This window comes from Stegostoma tigrinum, chromosome 5 (genome assembly GCF_030684315.1).
Source record: "Stegostoma tigrinum isolate sSteTig4 chromosome 5, sSteTig4.hap1, whole genome shotgun sequence".
Taxonomy (NCBI): Eukaryota; Metazoa; Chordata; class Chondrichthyes; order Orectolobiformes; family Stegostomatidae; genus Stegostoma; species Stegostoma tigrinum.
In genome coordinates, this window is record NC_081358.1 from 97,998,314 (window position 1) to 98,024,595 (window position 26,282).

Below are 26,282 nucleotides of genomic sequence, written 5' to 3' on the forward strand. Positions count from 1 at the left end.
TAGCAAAGATGATTCTCGATAGGAGTGAGGGGGACAGGGTAGGTGTCATGGGGGACTTCAACTTTCCAAATATTGACTGGGAACACTGTAGTTTGAGTACTATAGATGGGTCAGTTTTTGTCCAGTGTGTGCAGGAGGGCTTCCTGACACAGTATGTAGACAAGCCAATAAGGGGCAAAGCCACATTAGATTTGGTACTGGGTAACGAGCCCGGCCAGGAGTTAGATTTGGAAGTAGGTGAGCACTTTGGTGATAGCGATCACAATTCTGTTATGTTTACTTTAGTGATGGAAAGGGATAGGTGTATACCACTGGGCAAGAGTTATAGCTGGGGGAAAGGCAATTATGATGACATTAGGCAAGATTTAGGGAGCATAGGATGGGGAAGGAAACTGCAGGGGATGGGCACATTAGAAATGTGGAGCTTATTCAAGGAAAAGCTCCTGTGTGTCCTAGATAAGTATGTAAATGTCAGGCAGGGAGGAAGCTGTAGAGCGTGCGAGCCGTGGTTTACAAAGGAAGTGGTCAAGAGGAAGAACGAGGCTTAGTCAGGATGAGATGTGAAGGCTCAGTTAGGGCGCTTGAAGGTTACAAGGTAGCCAGGAAAGACCTAAAGAGAAAGCTCAGAAGAGCCAGGAGGAGACATGAGAAGTTGTTGGCAGATAGGATCAGGGTAAATCCTAAGGCTTTCTATAGGTATTTAAGAAATAAAAGAATGACAAGATTAAGTTTAGGGCCAATCAAGGATAGTGGTGGTAAGTTGTGTGTGGAGTCAGAGGAGAATAGGGAAGCACTAAATGAATATTTTTCGACAGTATTCACTCTGGAAAACGACAATGTTGTCGAGGAGAATACGGAGATACAGGCTACTAGACTAGGTGGGATTGAGGTTCACAAGGAAGAGATATTAGAAATCCTACAGAGTGTGAAAATAGATAAGTCGCCTGGGCCGGATGGGATTTATCCTAGGATCCTCTGGGAAGCCAGGGAGGAGATTGCCGAGCCTTTGCATTGATCTTTAACTCGTCATTGTCTCCAGGAATAGTACCAGAAGACTGAAGGATAGTAAATGTGGTTCCCTTGTTAAAGAAGGGGTGTAGAGACAACCCTGGTAATTCTAGACCAGTGAGCCTTACCTCAGTTGTTGGTAAAGTGTTGGAAAAGGTTATAAGAGATAGGATTTATACTAATCCAGAAAAGAATAATTTGATTAGGGATAGTCAGCACGGTTTTGTGAAGGGAAGGTCGTGCCTCACAAACCTTATTGAGTTCTTTGAGAAGGTGACCAAACAGTTAGATGAGAGTAAACCGGTTGATGTGGTGTATATGGATTTCAGCAAGGCGTTCGATAAGGTTCCTCACAGTAGGCTATTGTACAAAATGCGGAAGAATGGGATTGTGGGAGATATAGCAGCTTGGATCAGACATTGGCTTGCTGAAAGAAGACACAGGGTGGTGGTTGATGGGAAATGTTCCTCCTGGAGTCCAGTTACTAGTGGTGTACCGCAAGGGTCAGTGTTGGGTCCACTGCTGTTTGTCATTTTTATAAATGACCTGGATGAGGGCGTAGAAGGATGGGTTAGTAAATTTGCAGACGACACTAAGGTCGGTGGAGTTGTGGAGTGACGAAGGATGTTGTAGGTTACAGAGAGACATAGATAAGCTGCAGAGCTGGGCTGAGAGGTGGCAAATGGAGTTTAATGCGGACAAGTGTGAGGTGATGCACTTTGGTAGGAGTAACCGGAAGGCAAAGTACTGGGCTAATGGTAAGATTCTTAGCAGTGTAGATGAGCAGAGGGATCTCGGTGTCCATGTACACAGATCCTTGAAAGTTGCCACCCAGGTTGACAGGGCTGTTAAGGCGGCATACAGTGTTTTAGCTTTTATTAATAGAGGGATCAAGTTCCGGAACCAAGGAGGTTATGCTGCAGCTGTACAAATCTCTGGTGCGGCCGCACTTGGAGCCTTGCATACAGTTCTGGTCACCGCATTATAAGAAGGATGTGGAAGCTTTGGAAAGGGTGCAGAGGAGATTTACTAGGATGTTGCCTGGTATGGAGGGAAGGTCTTACGAGGAAAGGCTGAGGGACTTGAGGCTGTTTTCATGAGAGAGAAGAAGGTTGAGAGGTGACTTCATTGAGACATATAAGATAATCAGAGGGTTAGATAGGGTGGATAGGGAGATCCTTTTTCCTAGGATGGTGACAGCGAGCATGAGGGGGCATAGCTTTAAATTGAGGGGTGAAAGATATAGGACAGATGTCAGAGGTAGTTTCTTTACTCAGATAGTAGGAAGGGTATGGAACGCTTTGTCTGCAACGGTAGTAGATTTGCCACCTTTAAGTATATTTATGTCGTCATTGGATAAGCATATGGACGTACATGGAATAGTGTAGGTTAGATGGGCTTCAGATTGGAATGGCAAGTCGGCACAACATCGAGGGCCGAAGGGCCTGTACTGTGCTGTAATGTTCTATGTTCTATGGGTTTAGTGTTGGGCAAAGAGGAAGACTTGATCAGGGAGCTTAAGGTGAAAACTCTTAGGAGGCAGTCATCATAATATGACTGAATTTACTCTGAAGTTTGAGAGGGAAATGGTAGCATCAGAGGCAATGGTATTACAGCTGAATAAAGGCAACTACCGAGGTATTAGGGAGGAGCTGGGCAGAAATGACTGGGAAGCCTAGCAGGCTAGCCCTCGCAGGAATGACAATAGAACAGCAATGTCAGAGTTTCCAGGAGTAATTCAGCAGACACAGCAAAAATTCATCCTTAGGAAGAAGGAACATACTAAAGGGAGGACGAGACAACCATGGCTGACAAGGGAAGTCAGGAATAGCATAAAAGCAAAAGAGAAAACATACAGTGTGGCAAATGGCCATGGGAAACCAAAGAATTGGTAAGCTTACAAAAACCAGAGGGCAACAAAAAAAGAAAGAAGGAGGAAGAAGATTAAATATGAAGGTAAGCTAGCCAGTAATATAAAGGAAGGCTGTTAGAGTTTTTTTAGCTATCTAAGAGGGCAAAAGAGAGGCAAAAGTGGACATTGGACAGCTGGAAAATGATGCTGAAAAGGTAGTATTGAGGAACATGGAAATGGCTGAGGAACTGAATAATTACTTCACATCAGTCTTCACGATGAAGTCACAGGTAATGTCCCAAAATTTCGAGAGTCAGGGGTCAGACCCAAGGATAGTGGCCATCACCAAGAAGAAGGTGGATAAATCACCTGGACCAGATGGACTAGACCCCAGAGTTCTAAAGGAGATAGCTGAAGAGACAGTGGAGGTATTAGCAGTGATCTTTCAGGAGTCGCTAGAGTCGGAGGGTCCCAGAGGACTGGAAAAATTGCTAACATGACAGCCCTGTTTAATAAGACAGTAAGGCAAAAAGACTGAAAATTACAAGCCTATTAGCCTAATCTCGGTCGTGGGTAAGATTTTGGAGTCCATTGTGAAGGATGAGATTTCTGAATACTTGGAAGTGTACAGTTAAATAGGGTAAGGTCAGCGTGGTTTCTACAAGGGCAGGTCTTGTCTGATGAATCTGTTAGAATTCTTTGAGGAAGTAACAGGTAGGTTAGACCAAGGAGAGCCAATGGATGTACTGGCCCTGGAGCAAGTTTAGGGGAGGTTCATGAGAGCGGTCCCAGCAATGAAAAGCTTTACATTTGAGAAACGTCTGAGCATTGTAAGTCTATACCCAATGGAGTTTAGAAGGATGAGCAGGAATCTACCTGAAGCTTGCAAAAACTGAATGGTCTGGACAGACTGGATGTTGGGAAGACATTTCCATTGGTAGGAGAGACTAGGACCCAAGGATGCAGCCTTACAGTAAAGGGAAGACCTTTTTAGAATGGAGATAAGGAGAAACTTCTTTAGCCAGAGAGTGGTGAATCTGTGGAGGCCAGGTCATTAAGTATATTTAAGACAGAGATAGATAAGTTCTTAATTTTCAAGGGGGTCATGGGTTACAGGGAGAAAGCGGGAGAATGGGTGGGATTGTCTGAAGGTCGGTGTGGACTTGTTGGGCCAAAAGACCGGTTTCCACACTGTAGGGCTTCTATTCTATGGATTCTATGGAATGGGGTTGCGAAAGTTATAAGCCATGACTAAATGGCCTAATTTCTGCTCCTATATCTTATGGTCTCTAAGCTGTTCCTGTGGAGGCATCAGCGGTGATCACTGCTACCAAAGCAATCTCTCATAGCTCCATGTGATACTGTGTACGCCACCCAATTTACACTGAACATCTTCCCCATTACTATCCTTGTCCCCCACCTCAGCAGATACCTGTTCCACCCTCTCCTGCCAACCTTCATTTCCAACTTCTTTAGATAAAGATCCCACTGAAATACTACAACAAGCAGTCTCTAGAAATGACTGACTAGCCCCTTGACTGGCACAACAGGCAACCCCACCGCCCAATGTACTCCCACACACACTTGCCCACTCACCCAAACACATGCACATGCACAGGCATGTGTGTACTCTCTCTCTCACTCACTCTCTCAGACTCACACGCGCACACACACAGCTATGGAGACACACACACAAATTATTTCATCCAAGATGTGTGTGTAGTTACAGATGCATTCTGTTTTGCTCAAAAGACCCTGACCCCAGTTTAAAACAGACAGATTCTAAACAGGACCTCACACCTAAAATGCATTGCCTGACCTGAGATGTCACCTCTTGTATACATTGATAAAACCTTTATCTCAGGACAGTGACTTGAAAGGAATCTAGATTTTGTTTTTTAATCAGTAGTCTCCTTCCTAACTGATTAAAGATTCAACAAGACACAGCCAGTTTTAGGGCTGTTAACTTTCAGCTTATAGATTCTGTGTCTTATACACTCTCTCACACACTGTGCCTGAGGAAGGAGCCGAGCTTTGAAAGCTTGCGTTCTCAAATAAACCTGTTGGACTAAAACCTGGTGTTGTACGATTTTTGACCTTCAGCAAATATGGAGCAAGATCTCAGATCTGTGTAAGAGTAATAGGGATGTAATGGAAGGGGCTTTTAAGTTTTCAAACATAGACTGGGACTGCCATATTGTTAAGGGCTTGGATCGAGAGGAATTTGTTAAATGCGTTTCAGAAAATTTTCTTTATCAACGTGTAAATGTCGCTCCTAGAGAAGGAACAAAACTTGGGACTTCCACTTGGGAAATAAAGCAGGTCAAATAACTGACATGTTAGTGGTGGAGCACTTCGGGACCAGTGACCATAATTCTATTAGTTTTAAAATATGGAAAAGTATAAAACTTGCATAAAACTTAAAGTTCTTAATTTGAGTAAGACTAATTTTGAAGGCACAAAACAGGAACTTTGATTGAAATGGATGACTTGCAAGTGGGAGGCTTTCGAAAGTGAGATAAAGAGTTCAGAGGCAGTATGTTCCTAGTTAGAGAGAAGGGTAGGGCTAGTAGGAGTAGGGAACAATGGAGGAAAAATAATTGAGGTTCTGATCAAGAATAAGAAGGCATATGTTAGGTATAGACAAATGGGATTAAGCAAATCTCTAGAAGAGTATAAGAGGTGTAGGGGCATTCTTAAGAGGGAAATCAGGAAGGCAAAAATGGGATGTGAGATAGCCTTTGCAGATAAGTAAAGGATAATCCAAAGAGATTCTGCAAGTACATTAAAAGAGCAAATAGGGAGAGAATTGGGCCCCTTAAAAATCAACAATGCCATATATGTGTGGAACTCCAGTAGATGAGACATATTAAATGACTATTTCGTACCAATATTTACTGTGGAGAATGACATGGAGGCTAGGGAACTTGGGGAATAAAATAGTGATGTCTTGAAAACTGTCCACATTACAGACAAGGTGGTGTTAATGGTTTTAGAAAATATAAAAGTGGATAAATCTCCATAGCCTTATCAGTGTATGCCAAGGCATTGTGGGAAGCTTGGGAGGAAATTGCAGGGCCCCTAGCAGATATTTGTACCATCTACAACCACAATGAGGTGCTAGAGGACTTGAGGGCAGCTAATGTTACACTTTTTTTAAGAACGGCTGTGAGGAGGAGGCTGGGAACTATAGGCCTGTGAGTCTGACATTAGCAATGGGCAGGTTGTTGGAGGGATACTGAGAGATAGAATTTGCATGCAGTTGGAGAGTCAAGGATCAATTACAGAGAGTCAGCATGGTTTGGAACATGGAAAACCGTGTCTCTCAAACTTGATTGAGATTTCTGAGGACATGACGAAATAGATAGACGAGGGCAGAGAAGTACGTGTTGTCTATGTGGGCTTCAGGAAAATTTGTGACAAGGTTCCACATGGTAGGCTAAATAGTAAAGTTAGGTCACCATGGGATTCATGGAGAGCTTGCCAATTAGATTTTAAAAAAACACTTCACAGGAGGAGACAGAGGGCAGAGGTAAAGGGCTGTTTTTTGGACTGGAGGCCTGTCAGCAGCCACGTTCTGCAGGGATCTGTGCTGGGTCCACTGTTGTTCATCACTTATATAAACGATTTGGATGAAAATATAGGAGGCCTGGTTGTTAAATTTGTCCAAAACTGGTAGTCTAATGGACAGTGAAGGTTATCTAAGACTTCAAAGGGATCATGATCAATTGGGCCAATGGGGTGAAGAGTGGAAGGTGGAGTTTAATTTGGATAAACACAAGGTTTGCATTTTGGTCAAATGAACATGGGGAGGGCTGGTACAGTTAATGATAAGGCCTCGGTAGTGCTGTCAAACAGAGAAACCCAGGGGTTCGGATGCATAGTCCCTTGAAAGTAACATCACAGATCGACAGGGTGGTGAAGGTGGTGCTTGGTAGTGCTTTGACCCATGAAAGCAAGCATGAGTATAGGAGTTGAAACATCATGTTGCAGCTGTACAGAACATTTGATGAGGCCACTTTTGGAGTACTGTGCACAGTTCTGGTCAGCCTACTTTAAGAAGGATGTTGGTAAATTGGAGAGGGTGCAGAAAAGATTTACAAGGATGTTCCCGAGACCAGAGGGTTTGAGTTATAGGGACAGGCTGGGATTTTTCTCCCTGGAGTGTAGAAAGTTGAGGGATGAGCTTATAGAAGTTCACAAAATCATCAGAGGCACAGATAAGGTGAATAGCAAAGATCTTTTACCTAGGAATAGGGAGTTCAAAAAACTGGGGGGGGGCACAGGTTTAAGGTGAGAGAGGAAAGATTTTGAAGGGACTTGAGGGGTAATTTTTTACAAGTGGTGCACACATGGAGAAAAGTACCAGAAGAAGTGGTAGGTGCAGGTAAAGTTACAACATTTGAAAGATATTTGGACAGGTACATGAATAGGAAAGGTTTAAAGGGATACGGGCCAAACACAGGCAAATGGGGCCGGTTTAGTTTGGGAAATCAGAACAGCATGGATGATTTGGACTGAAGTGTCTGTTTCAGTGCTGTATGATTCTATGGCATCATTATGACAATACTGTTAGCCTTTGGCACTGGCTAAAGTGCCATGTGCTAACAGGCAAGGTATGGAAGTAGGTACTAAGTGACTAAGCTCAATAACACTAAGAAAGCAGCCCTGAGATAAAGCTTGGTCAAACCCTTCAACTGGGTGCCTGTTCCTGTGCACAAGGTGTCCCTGCTGTGACTTTTCAATGCTCGTCATCTGTGCGCTCTGTAATATCAATCTGTACTTTCAAGAGTCTTGCAAATGGATAGAAGTACTTTGATAGTCATGAAGGGGTGACGAATGTCAGATACCAATGCCAACGGATATGGATATGGAGTGCATGCAGCTGATCTGCATGCACGGTGTCTGTATTGTGTGCTGGTCGTAAACCATATGGAGGTCCTTCAGAGCAATTGGCAAAGTAAATACAATAATTATCTAGAGATAGTAGGAACTACAGATGCTGGAGAATCTGAGATAACACGGTTTAGAGTTGGATGAGCACAGCAGGCCAAGCAGCATCAGAGGAGCAGGAAGGCTGACGATTTGGGCTTAGACCCTTCATCAGAAATGGGGGAGGGGAAGGGGGTTCTGAAATAAATAGGGAGAGAGGGGGAGGCGAATCGAAGATGGATAGAGGAGAAGATAGGTGGAGAGAAGTCAGACAGGTCAAAGAGTCGGGGATGAAGCCAGCAGAGGTGAGTTAGGGAGGACATAGGTCAGTCCAGGGAGGATGGACAGGTCAAGGGGACGGGATGAAGTTAGTAGGTAGGAGATGAGGGTGGGGCTTGAGGTGGGGGGGATAGGTGGGAAGAAGGACAGGTTAGGGAGGCGGGGACGAGCAGGGCTGGTTTTGGGATGCGATAGGGGGAGGGGAGATTATGAAGCTTGTGAAGTCCACATTGATACCATTGGGCTGCAGGGCTCCCAAGCGGAATATGAGTTGCTGTTCCTGCAACCTTCGGGTGGCATCATTGTGGCACTGCAGGAGGCCCAGTCGCAAACCATTTCAACTCCCCCTTCCATTCCTCAGACGATATGTCCATTCTGGGCCTCCTGGGATGAGGGGAAGGAGAGTATGATAAACAATCTTCATAAATAAGTTCATTACTTCATCGTTTTTCCCTAGTAGACAGGTTACAATTTAAATACATTTGCATACATTCAGACTCAAAATTTTGGCATCTCCCCTTTCCTACTCACTGAAATACACATCTACAAACACAAGGCATCCTCCAAGAGTACATCTAATCACCCATTCTTCATGCTGAGGGAGTGTGTTAATATGACCCTACAACCACATTCTCCATGTCAATATGCTTACGTTGTCTTGCATTTCAGCAGGAGGGCAGGGAATGAGGGGCTAGCAGTAGAAAACAAATTTCAAAGTCATTGCAGTGCAAAGATTTAGTTGGGAAGAGACAACCGGTGTTCAGAAAAACTTGCATCTAAGCATTGTTATTCCATCCTCCACTGTTTCCCCAAATAAAACTGATGATAACACATTAAACAACTTCCTAAAAACCATCCTAAAAATCAGGCTATCCTAATGAAAATTTCCGTACACGTTTAGCCTGAACTTGATTTCTATGGCAAAGACAGGATGGTGAACAAGAGGTAATAGTTTTAGGTTAAGGAGTGGCAGATATAAAAGAGAGGTGAGGAGGAAGTACTTCTCCCAAAGGATCATGAATCTGTGGAATTCATGACCCCACAGTGGAGTAGATTTTTAATAAGTATTGGGTTGAAGGGCTATGGGGAGCAGGCAAGAAGGTAGAATTGCGGCCAAGGTGAGATCAGCCATATTAAATGGCGGAGCAAGTTTGAGGGGCTGCTTCTGCTGGTAGTTATGATGTTCACATAATCAACACTCCATTGAAATAGATATTTCTTGTGATCAGCGCATAGCGCTCTCACTTCTGCATCAGGAAGTTTTACATTCAAGTCCTGCTTCAGAGACATGGCGCATCTATGATAAACTATTAAACCATCCGTTTCTCAGTTGGATGCAATAGGTTCCTATGGCAGTAGTACAGAAAAGAATGGAAGATCTCTGCTATATCACAGGTAATAATGTCCTTCAACCACAAGCATCAAAGGGCATTTGCAGCCATTACCTCATTATTTGTGGAACCTTGTTATAGACACATTGTCTTCTCCATATCTTACTCTGTGGCATTGGCATCAAGATTACTTAATTGGTTGAAAATCACATTGTAACATACTCAGATACTGAAAGATACTGTATGAATACACAGCCTTGCCTTTTTCTCATTCTCCCTGACAGAGGGGCAAGATTAGAGTACAAGATTAGGTTACTGACCAATAAACAGAACTGAAAGCCTTTAATAATCACATTAAACAGCAATAGAATGTAAAAGTGGGTGGGAGGTGGTCTATTTATGGTTCGAAGTTTTTGTTTCCCACAGACAACAGGCATGTCTGACGTACTTAACAGAGCTTTCACATCTGTTTTCACCACAGGCAATGGTAATATTGTATCAATGACAGTGAAGAAAGTTGTGATATTAGATTGCAGAAGTAGCAAAGTCAAATGTTGTTGATGAGGTTCATCCTAGGTGGTAAGGGAATTGAAGATGGCCACAAAAGTTATGCCTGGAATGAGTGTGTCGTCTTGAGGATAGATTGGACAAACTTGGTTTGATTCTGCCACTGTTGAGAAGACTGACTTGATTAAAGCATATAAGGCGCTCTTGACACAACGGACATGTAAAGGATGTTTTGTCTCATTGCAGAATACCTGGACTAGGGGGCACTATTCCAAAATTAAAGTTTGACCTCTCACAGCAGAGATGAAAAATTCATTTCGTTTTCTGAAAATTCAGACTTTGGAATATAGTGTCTCAGAAGGCAGTGAAAATGCAGTCATCGCATATTTTTTCAGGCAGAGGTGGAGGATTTTGTTGGGCAGGGGAATCATGGGTTATCAAGGATAGATGGGAACGTTGGATTCAAAACACAATACGACCAGCCACGATCTTAGTGAATGGCGAAGAGGATGACTGGTCTACATCTGCTCCTGTTTCATATGTTCATTTGTTCACAATCCCCCATTGGAAGATTATACCCCATAATCTTAGGATAGCCAGCCTGACATCAGTGCTGGGGAAATTTTCAGAACAACAATTCAGGGTAAAATGAACTGGCATTCAGAAAATAATAGGCTAATAAATCTAAATCAGGACAGATGTGGTGAAAACAAATGTTCCGTTAATTTGATCAATTTTTTGATGAAGCAACAGAAAGATTAACATTGTGTATATGTAATTTGAAAAGGCATTTGATAAAGTACCGCATAATAAACTTGTTAACAATATTGAAATCCCATGGTTCTGAAGGAACAGTGACAGCATGTTTATTGAATTGACTAAGTAGAGAGATATACTGTATCGTTCTCTAAACGTCACTATGAGGACTGGTACTCTTTTTGATCTATATCAATGGTCTGGACTGGCACGGCATCTATTCAAAGTTTGCAGTCAATACAAAAGACAAAATTATGTAATCAGTGAGAATGACAGCATCCTACTTCAAGAGGAAAGACAGAGTGGTGAAATAAGCAAACACATCAAAAGTATTGTTTTATTTCGTCAGATTTTGGTCAGAAGAATAAGGACAGGTACCATGAACCAAATCTCGGAACCTGGAGATGTACGTACAAAAATCTTTTAAAATATCAAGTGCAGAAGTTTAAAAAATGTCAGATCCTTGGCTTTATACAGGCCTCAACTGGTGAACTTAGCATCACACTTCAGAAATGACAATAAGGTGTTGGGAGAACGAAGGAGGTACAAACTTAAGAACAAGAGGTGGAGTAGGCTATTCAGGCCCTCAAACTTTCTCCACCATTTAAAATATCATGGGTGATCTGATTGCAACTTCAAATCCACATTCCTGCCTAATCCTGATAAATTCATATTAAGCAAGGGGTGAAAGTTTATCTACCTCTGTCTTAAAAATATTCAAAAACTCCACATCCAAAAACTCTCACGCCTCGGAAAAAACAAATTGCCTAATCTTTGCTGTATGAAGATTTACCTCAAAACCAGATTTAGAGCTTCAACGCTGTGTAGAAACTGGAGAAAATGAAGGCTGGAGATTGTTCTCCATACAGACAAGATTAAGAGAGGAGATTTTATAGAAGTCATTAAAAGACGATTAAAACATAGAACATAACTGTAGGATATTGCCAAAAAAAGCAAACCTCTCATGAGGAAATGGTTTTGTTTTTACACAACAAGTTGTTATCGTCTCAAATACACAGCCTCAAAGGTTGGTGGACACAGATTCAAAAATAATTTTCAAAGGAGAATGAGACCAAAAAAAGGACAAAAAATTAAGGGGCTAAGGGGAACGGAAGAGGCGAGACAGAGGCAGATATGATGGGAGAAAGAGTCTCATTTTGTGCAAAATAATTTTATCATTCAATACATTTAAACAGCAGGCAACACTTAAAAGTTAGCAGTATGAGGTGATGTTAGCCAGCATTTTTCCCATGGATAGTGTAATTGGCATGTGCAATTAGGTACCGTGCAAAAGTTATTGAAATTAAAAAATATGCAAATCTCTCTTGGCACATACTTCATTCACATCACTGAAGTCCTTAATCTAGTTTTAAAGGTAAAACTGTGCTACTGAACTAAGAGAATCAGATTTAAGTTCGTCAACTGATTTATGGGTCTATGATAGCATATTTGTATAGGCTGCTTTGAAAATATCCTCAAGTTCAACAGGTTACTTTTATCTAGAAGGGTCCAAGAATACAATAAATCAGCAGGTTGGGTTTTTCCTATACAAAATGAGAGGCCTTGCTTGAGTCCAATATCCTTTCCTTTATCTAAAAATGCGCACACGTTCCTGGTTTGGTAATTATCTTTTACAGAAATGTGTTATTACACCTCTTTTACGTTCAAGCACAATGACCAACTGAAAAAGAACATACCTGCATTCCATATTGAGTCGCCCATGCTGAGGTTCTCTGAAACAGGAGAGTCCTCTGGTCTGAAGAGCCCCAACAAATCATCTCTAAATTGCACTTTTTTGGAGTATTGTATCTCCACAATGGAAACAACATCAGTCATCTTCGCAGACTGTAGGGTAAAGGAGATATCGGGCTTCCCTATGAACCTCTGACGGACAACCATTTCATAAGGGCTTTGCACTTTAACATCATCGACCTCCTCCCTTCGGAACTTATGCACAAGCTGGTCATTTGAATCACAGATTTCCAGACCTGAGCAAAGAACTGCAAGTGTACCCTGTTTCAGGTTGGGATCTTGACCTTGGGAGTAAAGGACAGGGACTTTTAGTATCAAGCCTTCCTTCCCGAACGCCTTTGAGGCGGAGCGTGGGAGTTCTTGCCGACTCTTTGTTTCCTGTTGAGCCTTTCGGTGGCGACTGCTGAACGGCCACCACGGTGGAGACTCCAGCTCAGTTAACAGTCTGTCACAAGGAGATTAAAGTTATTGCACTGGTTATCATTTGACGGAAACTTTAATCTATAGAGCTGCTACAGAGCATGGAGGGGCAAAGAGCTAGCGTAAGTGTCATGTTTTAAGCAAGCCAGTCTCTTTAGAAGTCTGAAGTTGTGTTTGTTAATTTGACTTAAACCAAACAAAATAAAACTAGGAAGTTAAGTCTCGAGTTCCTCCATCCTCAGAACAAAGTCTTGACAGCAACATCTTTGGACATCTTCTAACAAATTAGTTATTTTCTAACAAATAATATGACACTGGTCTAGCCACAAGCATAATGAAAAGTTAGAAAAATGAATTCAATAAATATCTGCTTGCACAAAATGAAACTAGAAGCTGCCAGTATGTTTTAAAGCTCAACTGGATTACTAATATCCTAACATAAGGAAAACTAATGCCTGCCTGGCCTGAAACTAAATGTAGCTCCATACCTACCTTACATAATTAAACTCCCTTAATCCTTTGTGCTGAATAGACAGTGAACATTCTTTCAGAACTGATGTAGTGGTGAAGGAGTCCTCACAATACTGTTGCTTTTTGCAACCGTTTGATACAATTGAATTGTTTGATTGGCTACTTCAAGGGGAAGTTGAGAACCAAACACAATAGAACATAGAACATAGAACAGTACAGCATAGGAATGGGCCCTTCAGCCTACGATGTTGGGATGAACATGATACCAAAGTAAACCAATCCCTTTTGCCCGACCTTAGTCCGTATCCCTCCATACATCGCATACGCATGTGCTTATCTAAAGGTCCCTGAAACACCCCTATTCTACCTGCCTCCACCATCACCCCTGGCAGCACATTCCAGACTCCAACCACTGTCTGTGTGAAAAAACCAGCCCCTCATATCTCTTTTGAACATTCCCCCTCCCCATCTTAAGTGCATGCCCCCTAGTAATAGACATTTCAACTCTCATGAAAAGATTCTGATCATCAATCCCATCTATGTATCTCATAATTTTATAGACTTCAATCAAGTCTGACCACAGCCTCTGGCACTCAAGAGAAAACAACCCGAGTTTTCCTAGCCTCTCCTTATAGCTCAAACTCTCTAATCCAGGCAGCATTCTCGTACTTCTGCACTCTCTCCAAAGCCTCTATATCCTTCCTGTAATGGGGTGACCAGAATGAATGCATTACTCTAAGTGTAGCCTAAACAGAGTCTTATAAAGCTACAATAACGTGGTTCAAATAGACACCTATTTATCCTGAATTCTGCTCAACAGTTTTCAAATTGTCGCCCTGCCATGTCAGGATTTGGACTCATGTTTTCCAGATTAATCGTTCATAACAATCACTTCATTCCTGTAAAGGCAATAAAATTTGCAAAACAATGTCTAACTTGATTATTGAGGAAATAAATATTCACATAAAAATACAAGTAGATCTATTTTGAAAACTCAAACTGTTATGGTACGGGGACAGTAAAACCAAATTAAATCAGCCTTACCAACACTGGATTTGTAACTAAGTTATTGAATGAGCCTCTAACTTGACCAACTGTTCCTAACCAGACTCTATGCATAACAAATCTTGGACATCAATTTTATAGCTTAAATGAAAACTAATATTTTATTATTAATATTGTAACTGTAGTAGATCAAAGCTACAGGTCAAGGTAATCTATTTAATGTCAACATTTTAAGTCCAATCTTCTTCATCGTAACCCCCACATTTAGGTAGACAGTTAAGGGATAACATAAAGAAAATAAAAGAATTGCAATTTGTCAGTTTGATAACCATTTCAACGACAAATGTCAGGTGTTATGGAATCCTTGAAAGATCCATTATATTACAGTCTTGGTGATTGTATCTTGCTTCAAATCCAGTCAATGCAAACAGACACCATTAGATATCTAATTAATTCTTCTGAACTGGAATTATTTTCTAGGAATAGTCAACAATGCTTTAAAGAATGTAAAATCAGAGTGTACGACTCAAACACAGCTTCCAAGGACACAGCCACCAAAAACCCAGGAAGAACCAGTTCAATCTATATTTTATCTTTCTTTTTCCAACACTCTCTGTGGGTGGCTGGCAAACATCAGCAACTCCTTGATTCACCGATACAATATCCAACCAGCTGCCAGTCCTTGAGCTTTACACAGCCTGAGGCTCAGACAGAGATAATGGGAACTGCAGATGCTGGAGAATCCAAGATAACAAAGTGTGAAGCTGGATGAACACAGCAGGCCAAGCAGCATCTCAGGAGCACAAAAGCTGACGTTTCGGGCCTAGTGTTCATCCAGCTACACACTTTGTCATCTGAGGCTGAGACATCTGCACTGCTCTTAGGACAATAACTTGCCAGCAATTATCTTCCAGACCACTTTGCACATGCAAACATCATTTTGTTTCTTTTCTCCCTATTTTTAAAACAAGCTGTTGGCAAAATTCGATTCTCAATTCTAGCTCACAGTTCCAAACAAAAAAATGAGAAAAACAAAGCAAAAACAGTGACAGTCTAAGCAAAGTAAAACCCGACTAACCTCGAACACATTTACGTTTTGTGTCTGAGTAGACTGAATTTGCAAGAGTACAACAATGTGAGCATCTTCTGTTTGAAAAAGGAGTTGAATGAAATGCTTTTGCACAAAATTATCTCAAATCACACTTTGAAAAATTACTAGGGACTACAACATCTCACCTGCCAGTGACATCATTTTCCTCCTGTCTTTCATCCTGGCTATATCTAAACCAGCTTCAACGCAGGATCCTACAGTCGCTCTCCATTCCTTAAACCCAGTTTAAAAACATCAGCCTCAGGATATTCCCCTTGTTGGAAGTCCCAGATAGATCTGAGTCAGTGCCCTAATAGGCCAATACAAAGAGAAATTAAAAATGAGCTTCAAAAACAGAAATTGCTGGAAAAGCTCAGCAGGTCTGGCAGCACCTGTGGAGAGAAATCAGTTTTGTTTTGGGTCGAGTAACCCTTCGTCAGAACTCAGAACAATTCTGAGGGAAGGTCGCTCAACTTGAAATGTTAACCTGACTCTGATAGCATCTGTGGAGAGAAATCAGTTAACATTTCGAGTTGAGCAACCCTCCCTCAGAACTGTTCTGAGTTCTGAGGGAGGGTCATTAGGCCCAAAACAATAACTGATTTCTCTCCGCAAGTGCTGCCAGACCTGCTGAACTTTTCCAGCAATTTCTGTTTTTGTTTCTGACTTACAGCGTCCGCAGTTACTTCAGTTTTTATTAAAAACTGAACATTTTTGTGTGAAACTGCAGGAGTCAGATACAGATTAATGGTGGAATTTGAACTGATGGATTTTTATTACTATCTCAGTAACGCAGCCACTACCTTCCCCTCAAATCCTCTACTTTTTCCTTTTGGACTCCCCTCCCACTGGACTGTTTGAAAAAATCTTCCAAAACCTAATCTTTTTAAACTGACTTTCTTTTCCTTCACCTTGCCTTATTTCCTTTGTATATATATTTTTCCTATCTTATGAATTGTTCAGGCATAATTTTGCACTGTGAGGACCACTACAGAAATGCAAGATCTCAACCTTTATGCTTCTGTTGTATACTGGACAGGTCTAGATGCTGTACATAATTTTGACAACATTGCGTGGAGCTGGAGGAACACAGCAAGCCAGGCAGCATCAGAGGGGGAAAAATGTTGATGTTTCGGGATGGAAACCTTCTTCAGAAATCTACTTTACAGCATCTACTTCTTTTCCATCTTTCCTTTATTTAGTGCAAAGCTACTACACAAAAATATCTTAGTCAGCAAGATAGTGTTTGGGGATCATGAAGTGAAATATTTGCTCCAAAAATAAAAATAGAACAATGTAGATGCACACAGCATTCCGACTGAAATACAAATAACCATGTTCTCATTCTTCTACCATTATAGAAGCCCTAATTGACCCTGAGAATACTGACATTTAACTGGGTCACAAAACTGACTGTGTGTAAGATGATTATAGTTTGTCTAGTTGTTCATTCTGCATTCATTGCTCTTCTAACAATTCATGTTAGCCAAAGACAGAACTAGGGCCAAGAAAAAGCGTTAGATCAAGCTACATATGTATCTGCGTATCACTCATACGAAAAGGTCTAACCACTTTTCCAAATTTCAACAGCACTGCTATTACTGAATTTGTCAGTCAACATCCTGATTGAGCAAAAGCTGACTGGACCAGGCATAATCAATGCTGCAGTTACAAGGGAATTACAGTCTGTGATACGTGGCTCAAATTCTGCCCTCTCAAAGTCTCTTTACCAAAGTTCATCATTATGAGGAGATGGATGTAGCTCAGAATATCCTGAAGAAGTTTGGTGCCATCCATGATAATCTTGTATTCTTATTATCTTCCATGCTGTTAGACTCAATCTTCAATATATGCCACATCCTTGCTGTACTCTCTATAGTGCATTTTTGCTTTAACAGCATCTCCCAGCCATCTACCATTGAGGACGAGCTTAGCAATATCACAAAAATGCCATCATCCCCAAGCCCCCATATTCCAACACAAATATACTCCTATATTGTTGCTACCCAGCACTAATACTTTCGTGGCAGTTTGTCAACACAAGCAGAGATCACAGGGAAAGCTTAGGTCACCTTCCCACAACTGCCACAGGCAGGATCTGGCAGCATCACCTTTATCTAAAACAAAGCCGCATATTATCCTGGCAGTTATTTCTGTAGAACACACTACACTGGTAGATAATTCTTCATGCCACGTATCATTACTTAAAAGATGTGACCCGACTCAAAAACAATATTTTTCTAAATCATGGAAAAAGCGAAAAGGATACTTCATTTCTTTTAAACCATTGTGGTACCACCGTCTCCTTGTAAATACAATGACAGACTGAGTCAAACGTCTTTGTACAATGCAATTCCTGGAAGACAAGGCCAAGCTACAAATGAGTAAAAATGCATACAGTCCTACTGACAATTTGTAGCAAAAATAGCCCACCCCTAGAAATGCTTTCAGAAAACAAAATTAAGTTTCAACTACTCCCAGAGTAACAGTTTCAAAACAATGCTGTATTGCAGGAATTAATCCATGCAACGTAAGTCTCAAGTTGAATCCTTATAAATTGTTAGTCTGATGGTTCTGGAGCATAATGATTACCCTAACTTCTAAAAAAAAATCAGCTAGGAGACCACCATTTAAAAAACGTCATCCAATACAACACTAGCTGTAAACAACCCATGAACTGTGGTTTGGCTGTTTTGTTACTGAACTGATAAGCCAGATGCACAAAATCCAAAGTATTTGAGTTCTGATCCAGTCACGGTGGCTTGAGAGCATGAAGTTATTATAAACAAATAGCACTCAAACCGAATCACCAGTACACGTAGAAACAGAAATCTACAGACTTTCCCTTATCTACCTTACACTAATGTCCAGGACGATGCACAAAAGACATATATTTGGGGCAACTGCCACAAAATGGGTTTGGGTAGGGAAGGACTGCCCTGAAATTCATTCATGGAATGTGGACATCACAGGTGAGGTCAGCATTTACTGCCCATCCCTAACCGCCCTGGATCGGAGTTAGAGATAATGGGAACTGCAGATGCTTTTCCCTGGACTGACCTATCCCCTCCCTAACTCCCCACCTATACTCTCTCCACCTATCTTCTTTTCTCTCCATCTTCGGTCCACCTCCCCCTCTCTCCCTATTTATTCCAGAACCCTCACCCCATCCCCCTCTCTGATGAAGGGTCTAGGCCCGAAACGTCAGCTTTTGTGCTCCTGAGATGCTGCTTGGCCTGCTGTGTTCATCCAGCCTCACATTTTATTATCTTGGATCGGAGTTACTTGCTTGGCCATTCTAGAGATGGTTAACTGTCCTTCCATGTTGCTGATCAGTTAGGGATTACAGATAGACGTCCCTAAAGGGGAATATTAAAAATTTGACAATCATATTGAAGAAAACATCCTGAATCAGGTCAAGTTGAAATTTATATCCAAGTAACATACATTACAAAACACTTTTGACTTGGATTTTGTTTTCCTACAAATTTTAAGAAGGAATTTATTTTTCGACTAAAGAATGACAGGCATCAGACCTACATGAAAATGAAGGGCTAGAAACAACATATGCTGGAGATCACAGTGGGTCAGGCAGCACCCATAGAGAGGGAGAGCAAGCTAATATTTTGAGTCTAGATGACTCTTCATCAAAGCTTCACTTCAGACTCGAAAAGTTAGCTTGCTCTCTCTCTGGATGCTGCCTGACCTTCTGTGATCTCCAGCGTTTGTTGTTTTCAGTACAGATTTCAGCATCCGCGTAATTTGCTTCATCAATATGATAGAGCCTGGAGTAATATATTATGTATAAACGAGTCACTCGTTTCTTCTAAGTCTAGTGAGCCTTTGCTGCCGAATCTAAATGAGAATCTGTGAGGAACAGTCTCATCCTACAAAGCCATCCCAAACTGCAACAAAGCAGGCAGCCCATTATCAGCATCTCAAGGCAACACGGGATAGCAAGATTTTGTCCAAACTAAACTTTAGGAGATCCCAAATAAATGACGTGGTTGCAAGTGACATCAATGCTCTGAGAACAAGCAATAATTAATGTCAAATCAAATAGGACAGGACCAAGCCTGGCAGTTGTGATCGAACAGCTACTGACATTCAAGGCTGGATTTTCATCCTTGAAGGAGCTAGTGAGATGTGGGAAATTTCCTTCCTTGCCCCATCTGCCTTAGGAAAAATGTTCCCTCAAAGGGAGGCGAGAAAGAGTTACGCTAGCTGCCACCGGGTGAGAGACAAGCTGGTTAAAATGGCTACCTTTCAAGAGTCTAGGCCCGAAACGTCAGCTTTTGTGCTCCTAAGATGATGCTTGGCCTGCTGTGTTCATCCAGCTCCACACTTTGTTATCTCGGATTCTCCAGCATCTGCACTTGCCATTATCTCTAAAATGCCTACCTTGATACTTTAGTATAATACAAATAAGGCTCTCTAGGCCTCACCTATCTTACACTCCTAATATCTCATCCATGCCACCTCACGTCCTTCGTCCATACCAAGTCACAGTTGTCCTCTGCCATTCAATCCTGTAGATAAAGTCATCATATTCTTAACAGACTATAGCAAACGCTCTCAATTAAGAGATGATTAGTGGTCATTTAACCTGAGAGTCACTACACCTCAGACCAAGCAAGAGATCTTGAAGGGAAGTCTTTGGGGTAACCACAGCCTATGCAGGAATTGAAGTCACTGTTTGGAGTGTCTAACCTATAAGGAAGTTGGACAAATTTGGGTTGTTTTTGCTGGAGTGTCGGAAGCTGAGGGGTAACCTGACAGAAGTACACAAAATTATGAGAGGCATGGATTGGGTGGATACTTGGACTCTTTTTCCCAGGGTGAAAATCTCAAATACTAAGTGCCATAGGTTCAAGCTGAGAGGGGCTAAGTTTATAGGAAATGTGTGAGGCATTTTTATTTTTAAGAGGATAGTATGAGCCTGGAACATGCTACCAGAAGAAGTGGTAAAAGCACATTGGATTGCAATATTTAAGAGGCATTTACAAAGGCACATGAACAAACAGGGAATACAGGCTCTGAGGAGGAGTCACCAGACCCAAAACATTTACTCAGTTTTCTCATGCACAGATGCTGCCAGACCTGCTGAGCTTTTCCAGCAACTTTGTTTTTGTTCCTGATTTACAGTATCTGCAGTTCTTTTAGTTTTTATGACGGAACACAGGTATATGGACCATGGAAAGGCAGAAGAGATTTATTTAGAATAGCATCATGGATGGCACAGACATGGTGGGCTGATGGGCCTATTCCTGTGCTGTACTGTTCCATGTTGGTGTCACTCACATTGCAAACTAGCTGTCCAGCCAACTAACTAACCCATCTCAATCACAACGTGCTCTATTTGGAACAAAAGAACCCTGTAGTGACAACAGGATGTGTTAGATGTATCTATTTCATTTATAAAATTTGCTTTCACACAGTCCAACAAAATGTTAATTATCCTGACACTTTAAAGTATCCAAAGCAGGGCGTAAGCACTTAAAATAATTTTACCTTGTGTAAATAAATATTATGAAATTGACAGAGTGGATCAGATGCCAGAGCTATGAAGAAAACAATAGTCTCCCTGGGATAAAGCAGTTTCAACACTCAGATATCTGAACTCACAGCAAAGATAAGGCTTAATAAATGCTTAATGATAGGGAGAGCAGGTCTTGGCATAGTGTTGACATCACCTCTGATGAAATCTATTTTTCTAACCGTTTTTTCTGAATAAGCAGTATCTGTGAATGTCATAACATTCAGGGAACTCAGTCTTCTCTTAGCTACATTTGAATTCCACTGTTAGTTGTAACATTCAGTTCTGTGCAGCAATAGGGATGGGTTTGCAGGTTTGTTACAAGACTTTCAGTCGTTCACTGAAAACCATTGAAGGGTCACTGAACAGCAGTTGGAGAATGAGAGAGTCACAAACAGGCGCTGTGCAGAAAAGTGCTGTTTAGAAGGCAACTGGTTCTGTATTGTTGGGGCTAAGAGAAAAGTCCAAGAGTCACTTGGATACCTCTATACTGTTAGGATTCAACAGAAATCCATAAATCAAAAGGGCCTTGTGAGAAGCAACTAATATTTCAGTGCAGCGGAGAGCAGGAGGTGGAAAGCCCACATGCAGAATGATTGGCCCAGCTAAGTTCAGAGATGCATAAAAAAACCAAGTTCTGTATGGGTGAAAGTCACTGTCTGTGAAAAGCTGGAGTTTTACCTGTGATTAAGGGCTGGAGAGCAATTCTGGAGCCCAGAATTCAGAACAGCATAGACTCAATACAGGAAAGTGAACTATCAGAACACAAGCAGCTATTGAGGCCATCCATGGCTGATGGTCTTCTGAGGGATTTCCAAAGCTAAGTCTTCAAAAGGGAAGAATGGGAATCTCTTGTGAGATTTCAATATTTGGTGACCTACACAGTCCTAACACTTGGGGGTTGGGAAAAATCTATGGGATCTGTCTGGTCCACATTTGTCATCTGACATGCTCTGTGGTGTCCAATCACAGTGTCTGTTAACTATATTTAGCTCAGGTTAACTTTGGATATTATAATACATGTTATAAATATATATTGCAATAGAACTTTGTAAAAAGTAAAGTTTATTGTGTTTTGTTCAAAATCATGAAGTTTTGTGGTTTTGTCTCATTGCAAGTACCCGAAGTATCACACTCGGCCCACTTTTTAAAAAACAACGGCACAGTGGCTCATTGCTGCCTCACAGTACCAGGAACCTGGGTTCAATTCCACCTTCGAGCGATTGTCCGAGTGGAGTTTGCACATTCTCCCAGTGCCTGCATGAGTTTCCTCCGGGTGCTCTGGTTTCCTCACACAGTCCAAAGATGTGCAGGCTAGGTGGGCTGGCCATGCTAAATTGCCCGTAGTGATCAGGGATGTGTCAATTAGAGGGAAGGGTCTGGGCGGGATGCTCTGAGGGTAAATGTGGACTTGTTGGGCCTGTTTCCACACTGTAGGGATTATCTGAAGTTACTAGTCCTAAACCAGATTCTAACAAATTTAGCAGTCTGGTCTGAGATCATAACACATTGAACTGGTATTTCAAAGGACCAGGGTAATGCTTGGGGGAATTGGCTCAAATCCCAAAGACAGATGGTGAAATTTTAATTCAGTTATTAAATATGGAATTAAAAGCTAATATAATGGTAACCATGAAACTACTGTCAATTGTTATAAAAATCCATCTATTTTTGGCCTTTCGTGTGACTCCAGACCTACAGCAATGTAGGCAGTTCTTAAATGGTCTCTGAAACAGCCCACTAAGCCACTCAATCATATAATAAAACTAAAATAAAAGTCAGGAAAAGAAACAAAACCAGATGGACTACCTGGCATTGACCACTGCAAAGCCACACTGTCAACCCCACAAGGTTCTCCTTACTAACATTTAGGGACAACGGCCAAAATTGGGCCTTCCTCTATAGTGAACATATTCTATTAATTTCACATTACTCACTCTCCAGAGGATTAACACACTTCTTTTTCAAAGTACTTCCTTTTGTCACTATAGGGTTTGTAGGTACTATAAAAAAGTGTACAGTCGTTGAATGGACATGACAGAGCTATGTGGCACGTAATGTATGAAAAGATCAAGGAATTGGCTGGGTGCAGAACTTGGCATGGAGGGCAAGTGTGAAACGTTTCACACTTACTTTGCATAAGGCTCCCTCAGGCAGGCAACGGTTCACAACCTCCAAGATGCCATGAATCACAAATCTTTTAAATGTCTGCCTTATTCCATGAAAATTGCAGAGGACAAGGAGCTATCTATCACCTGCTACTCAGCCAGCAAGACTGGGAGTGCAAGGTGTGGGCTTGCCAAACTGAACCAGTTCGTACCTTTACATGGGGCTGATGAAAATCAGAAACCACTGGGAATGGGGCTGGAAATCCTGGCATTATATCCTAGCAACCATTTTCACCCCTCCACAAAGTTTTCCAAACTATGCAGATCATGCTGTCAAATTCTGAGTTTACACACAAAGTGTGGTCGCTGCTGAAAGCATTTGTAGGTCTATAAGCATACAGTGAACCAGCCCTTAAATGTGGTATAATTAGCTCAAAGCAAATTTGTGCAAATAGAAACTTATAGAAATTGTTAAAGACATGAAATATTGAAATTAAATGGCATATAGTAGAATAAAATGAAATGCATAATTTTCACTTCTGTACACCTGTAAGTTTTGTAATAGATAAAGTATATGAAAGAGCACAAACAAAGGGCTGTTTTTAACTTGCACAACTGCTATTTCAGGATCCCTGGTGATTTCCATCACGGCTGGACCCAGCTTTACTCGTGCACAGGTCACAGCTTGAGAATGTCACTGTCCCAAAAGGTTTGCATGCAAATGAAAACATTAAAATGCACTCTCAGTAGCAAAGCAATTTTATCTATTGGCTGCAAACATCAGCCAACTAGTGAAAGTATTCAATTTACCCCTGAGGATTTTATCAAGGACTGCAAAGTTGAACCTTCTACCTCCTACAACCAACTCAAATTCTAAATAGTACTCTTCCATTCTGATACAAACATCATTACCCTGTCCATATCCTCCTGGGGGAGGCAGGTGGCATTATCGCTGGACTGTTAATCCAGAGATCCAGATAACATTCTGTGGACCCCGGCTCAAATCCCTCCAAGGCAGATGGTGGAATTTAAATTCAATAAACATCTGGAATTAAGAATCTCATGATGACTGTGAATCCATTGTTGATTGTTGCAAAAATCCATCTGGTCACTAATGTCCTTTAGTGAAGGAAACTGCTATCCATACCTGGTCTGGCCTACATGTGACTCCAGGCCCACTGCAATGTGGTTGACTCTTAACTGGATTGCCAATAAATGCTGGCTAGCCAGCAATGCCCTCATCCAACGAATGAATAAATAAAACAACATACAAAGCTGCACACATAAGGATGTGCAGTAAACTGATCCTTTTTTATTCTACTGTGCGTTGTAAAATTGCGGGAGCCAACATAAGTAACATACAACCTGTTCGCTAACAGACAATAATTGGATCAATACGGCCTCAGATACTAAAACAGCCCAAGTTGTTACAGAGGAGCATAAATGAACAAAGTTGACACTGAGCTAATGGAGAACATACAGAGGGAAACTGAACGGTTGGCCAAAGACTGGTTTCAGGGAGGCACAATGGCTCAGTGGATAGCAGTGCTGTCACACAGCATCAGCAACCCAGGTTTGATTCCACCCTCGGGCGACTGACTGTGTGGAATTTGCACGTTCTCCCTGTGTCTGCATGAGTTTCCTCCGGGTGCTCTGGTTTCCTCCCACAATCCAAAGATGTGCAGGTTAGGTGGATTAGCCATGCTAAATTGCCTATAGTGTCCAGGGATGTGCAGGCTGGGTGAATTAGCCATGAGAAATGCAGGGTTACAGGGATAGGATCAGTCTGGGTGGTATGATCTTCAGATTGTCGTTATGAATTCAATGAGCCGAATGCCCTGCTTCCACATTGTAGGGATTCTACAATTCATGGAAGCATTTTAAAGAGGAACGGGTAGGAAGGAGGAGAAGGAAATCAAGAATATATGACCATATCAGATGAAGATATAGATACAGCAGAGAAGCAAAAGGACTGGGAGATTCAAAGGATCAGGACTGAAGTGACACAGAATTCCCAAACAGATTGTGCAATTCAGAAATAAGGGAAAAAACACAGTTAAGGAGTTGGGGAATAAAGGTCACAATCTTAGGTCATATAAAGCCTGAACACAGTTAATATTTCGTTAACGAAATACTGCAGATGCCTGGAAGTCTGACATGAAAGGTGATGTTCTTTCCTAGGAGTGTAGATTTATGTTGTGGGGGTGACAACGGATCATGGTGATGTTACTAGGCTAGTAATCCAGAGACTCAGGTCAGAATCTGAACACTATAGCTGGGAGTATTTGAATTAAATTAAAGGAATCTGGAACGTTAAGTTTGTCTCAGTAACAGTGCCATGAAACAACTGTCAATTGTCTGATAAATAATATCACTAAATTCTGAAAATCTGCTACCCTTACCTGGTCTGGCCTACACTTGATTCCTAATGTCTTCTGTAACAGCCTAGGAACCCACTAAATTCAATCGCAATTGAAAGTAACAGCCACCATTTAGCAATCCACAACCCGTGAATGAATAAACAAACAGTTCTCATGATTTGATAAACCTGGGGGATCAGAGTTGCTTCTTGCTGGGTGGAGATCAGTATTTTCCATCTATTTTCTCCCCTAATTAAACTGGCATTTTAGTCTGGTTTTTATTCCTCCAAGAAGATTACAGGATTTCCGGTTGGGATGGAGAGAATTTACATTAAGATGAACAACAGAGAGGGGCAGAATGAATGAACCCATAGTTTCCTTCACTGCTTTGTTCATCTCAGAACAAACAGATAAGGTTATGTTTGTTTTCCAAGATGAACTTGCGATATGAATCAGGTTTAGCTAAGGAAGGATATGCCTGATTGTCCCAGATGTGGGCAAGTAAGATCCAGCAATAGATAAATCAAGCAGCTGTAAAGCAGCAAAGTGCAAGGGGTACAGACTTGACTACAAGGGAGCAAATAAAGGCCTTACCTAGGGAATGGCCAGAATGGGAAGGCTTTACGGGGACAAATGCTACCCAAAGCTGGAGGTGAAGAAATAGCTAAGCAAATTGGTAATGGCTGAAATGTGATAGAAAGCAAAATAATTGGCAGTTGGAAGTGACTCAGGAGAAGAGTTTCTTCTGAGACATACCTAACAATGGAAAAGGGTAAGCGACTTTTTTTTCTTTTCTCTGGCATTGTGTAACTTGTATGCTTGTAGGTGCTAATGCAGAGACAAATACCCTATGAATTAGCATATGGGACTACACT

At 41.5% G+C, this 26,282-nt stretch overlaps 1 protein-coding gene across 4 annotated transcripts in view; it reads right to left on the minus strand.

Moving 5' to 3' along the window:
* Positions 1 to 26,282, minus strand: part of snap47 (synaptosome associated protein 47) — a 60,308-nt gene that overhangs the window by 23,999 nt on the left and 10,027 nt on the right. For all 4 annotated transcript variants that reach the window (XM_048529711.2, XM_048529710.2, XM_059646165.1 and 1 more), the window contains one exon: positions 12,363 to 12,862. In XM_048529711.2, coding sequence (XP_048385668.1) covers positions 12,363 to 12,862 — 500 coding nt within the window. The remainder of the gene's footprint in view (positions 1 to 12,362; positions 12,863 to 26,282) is intronic.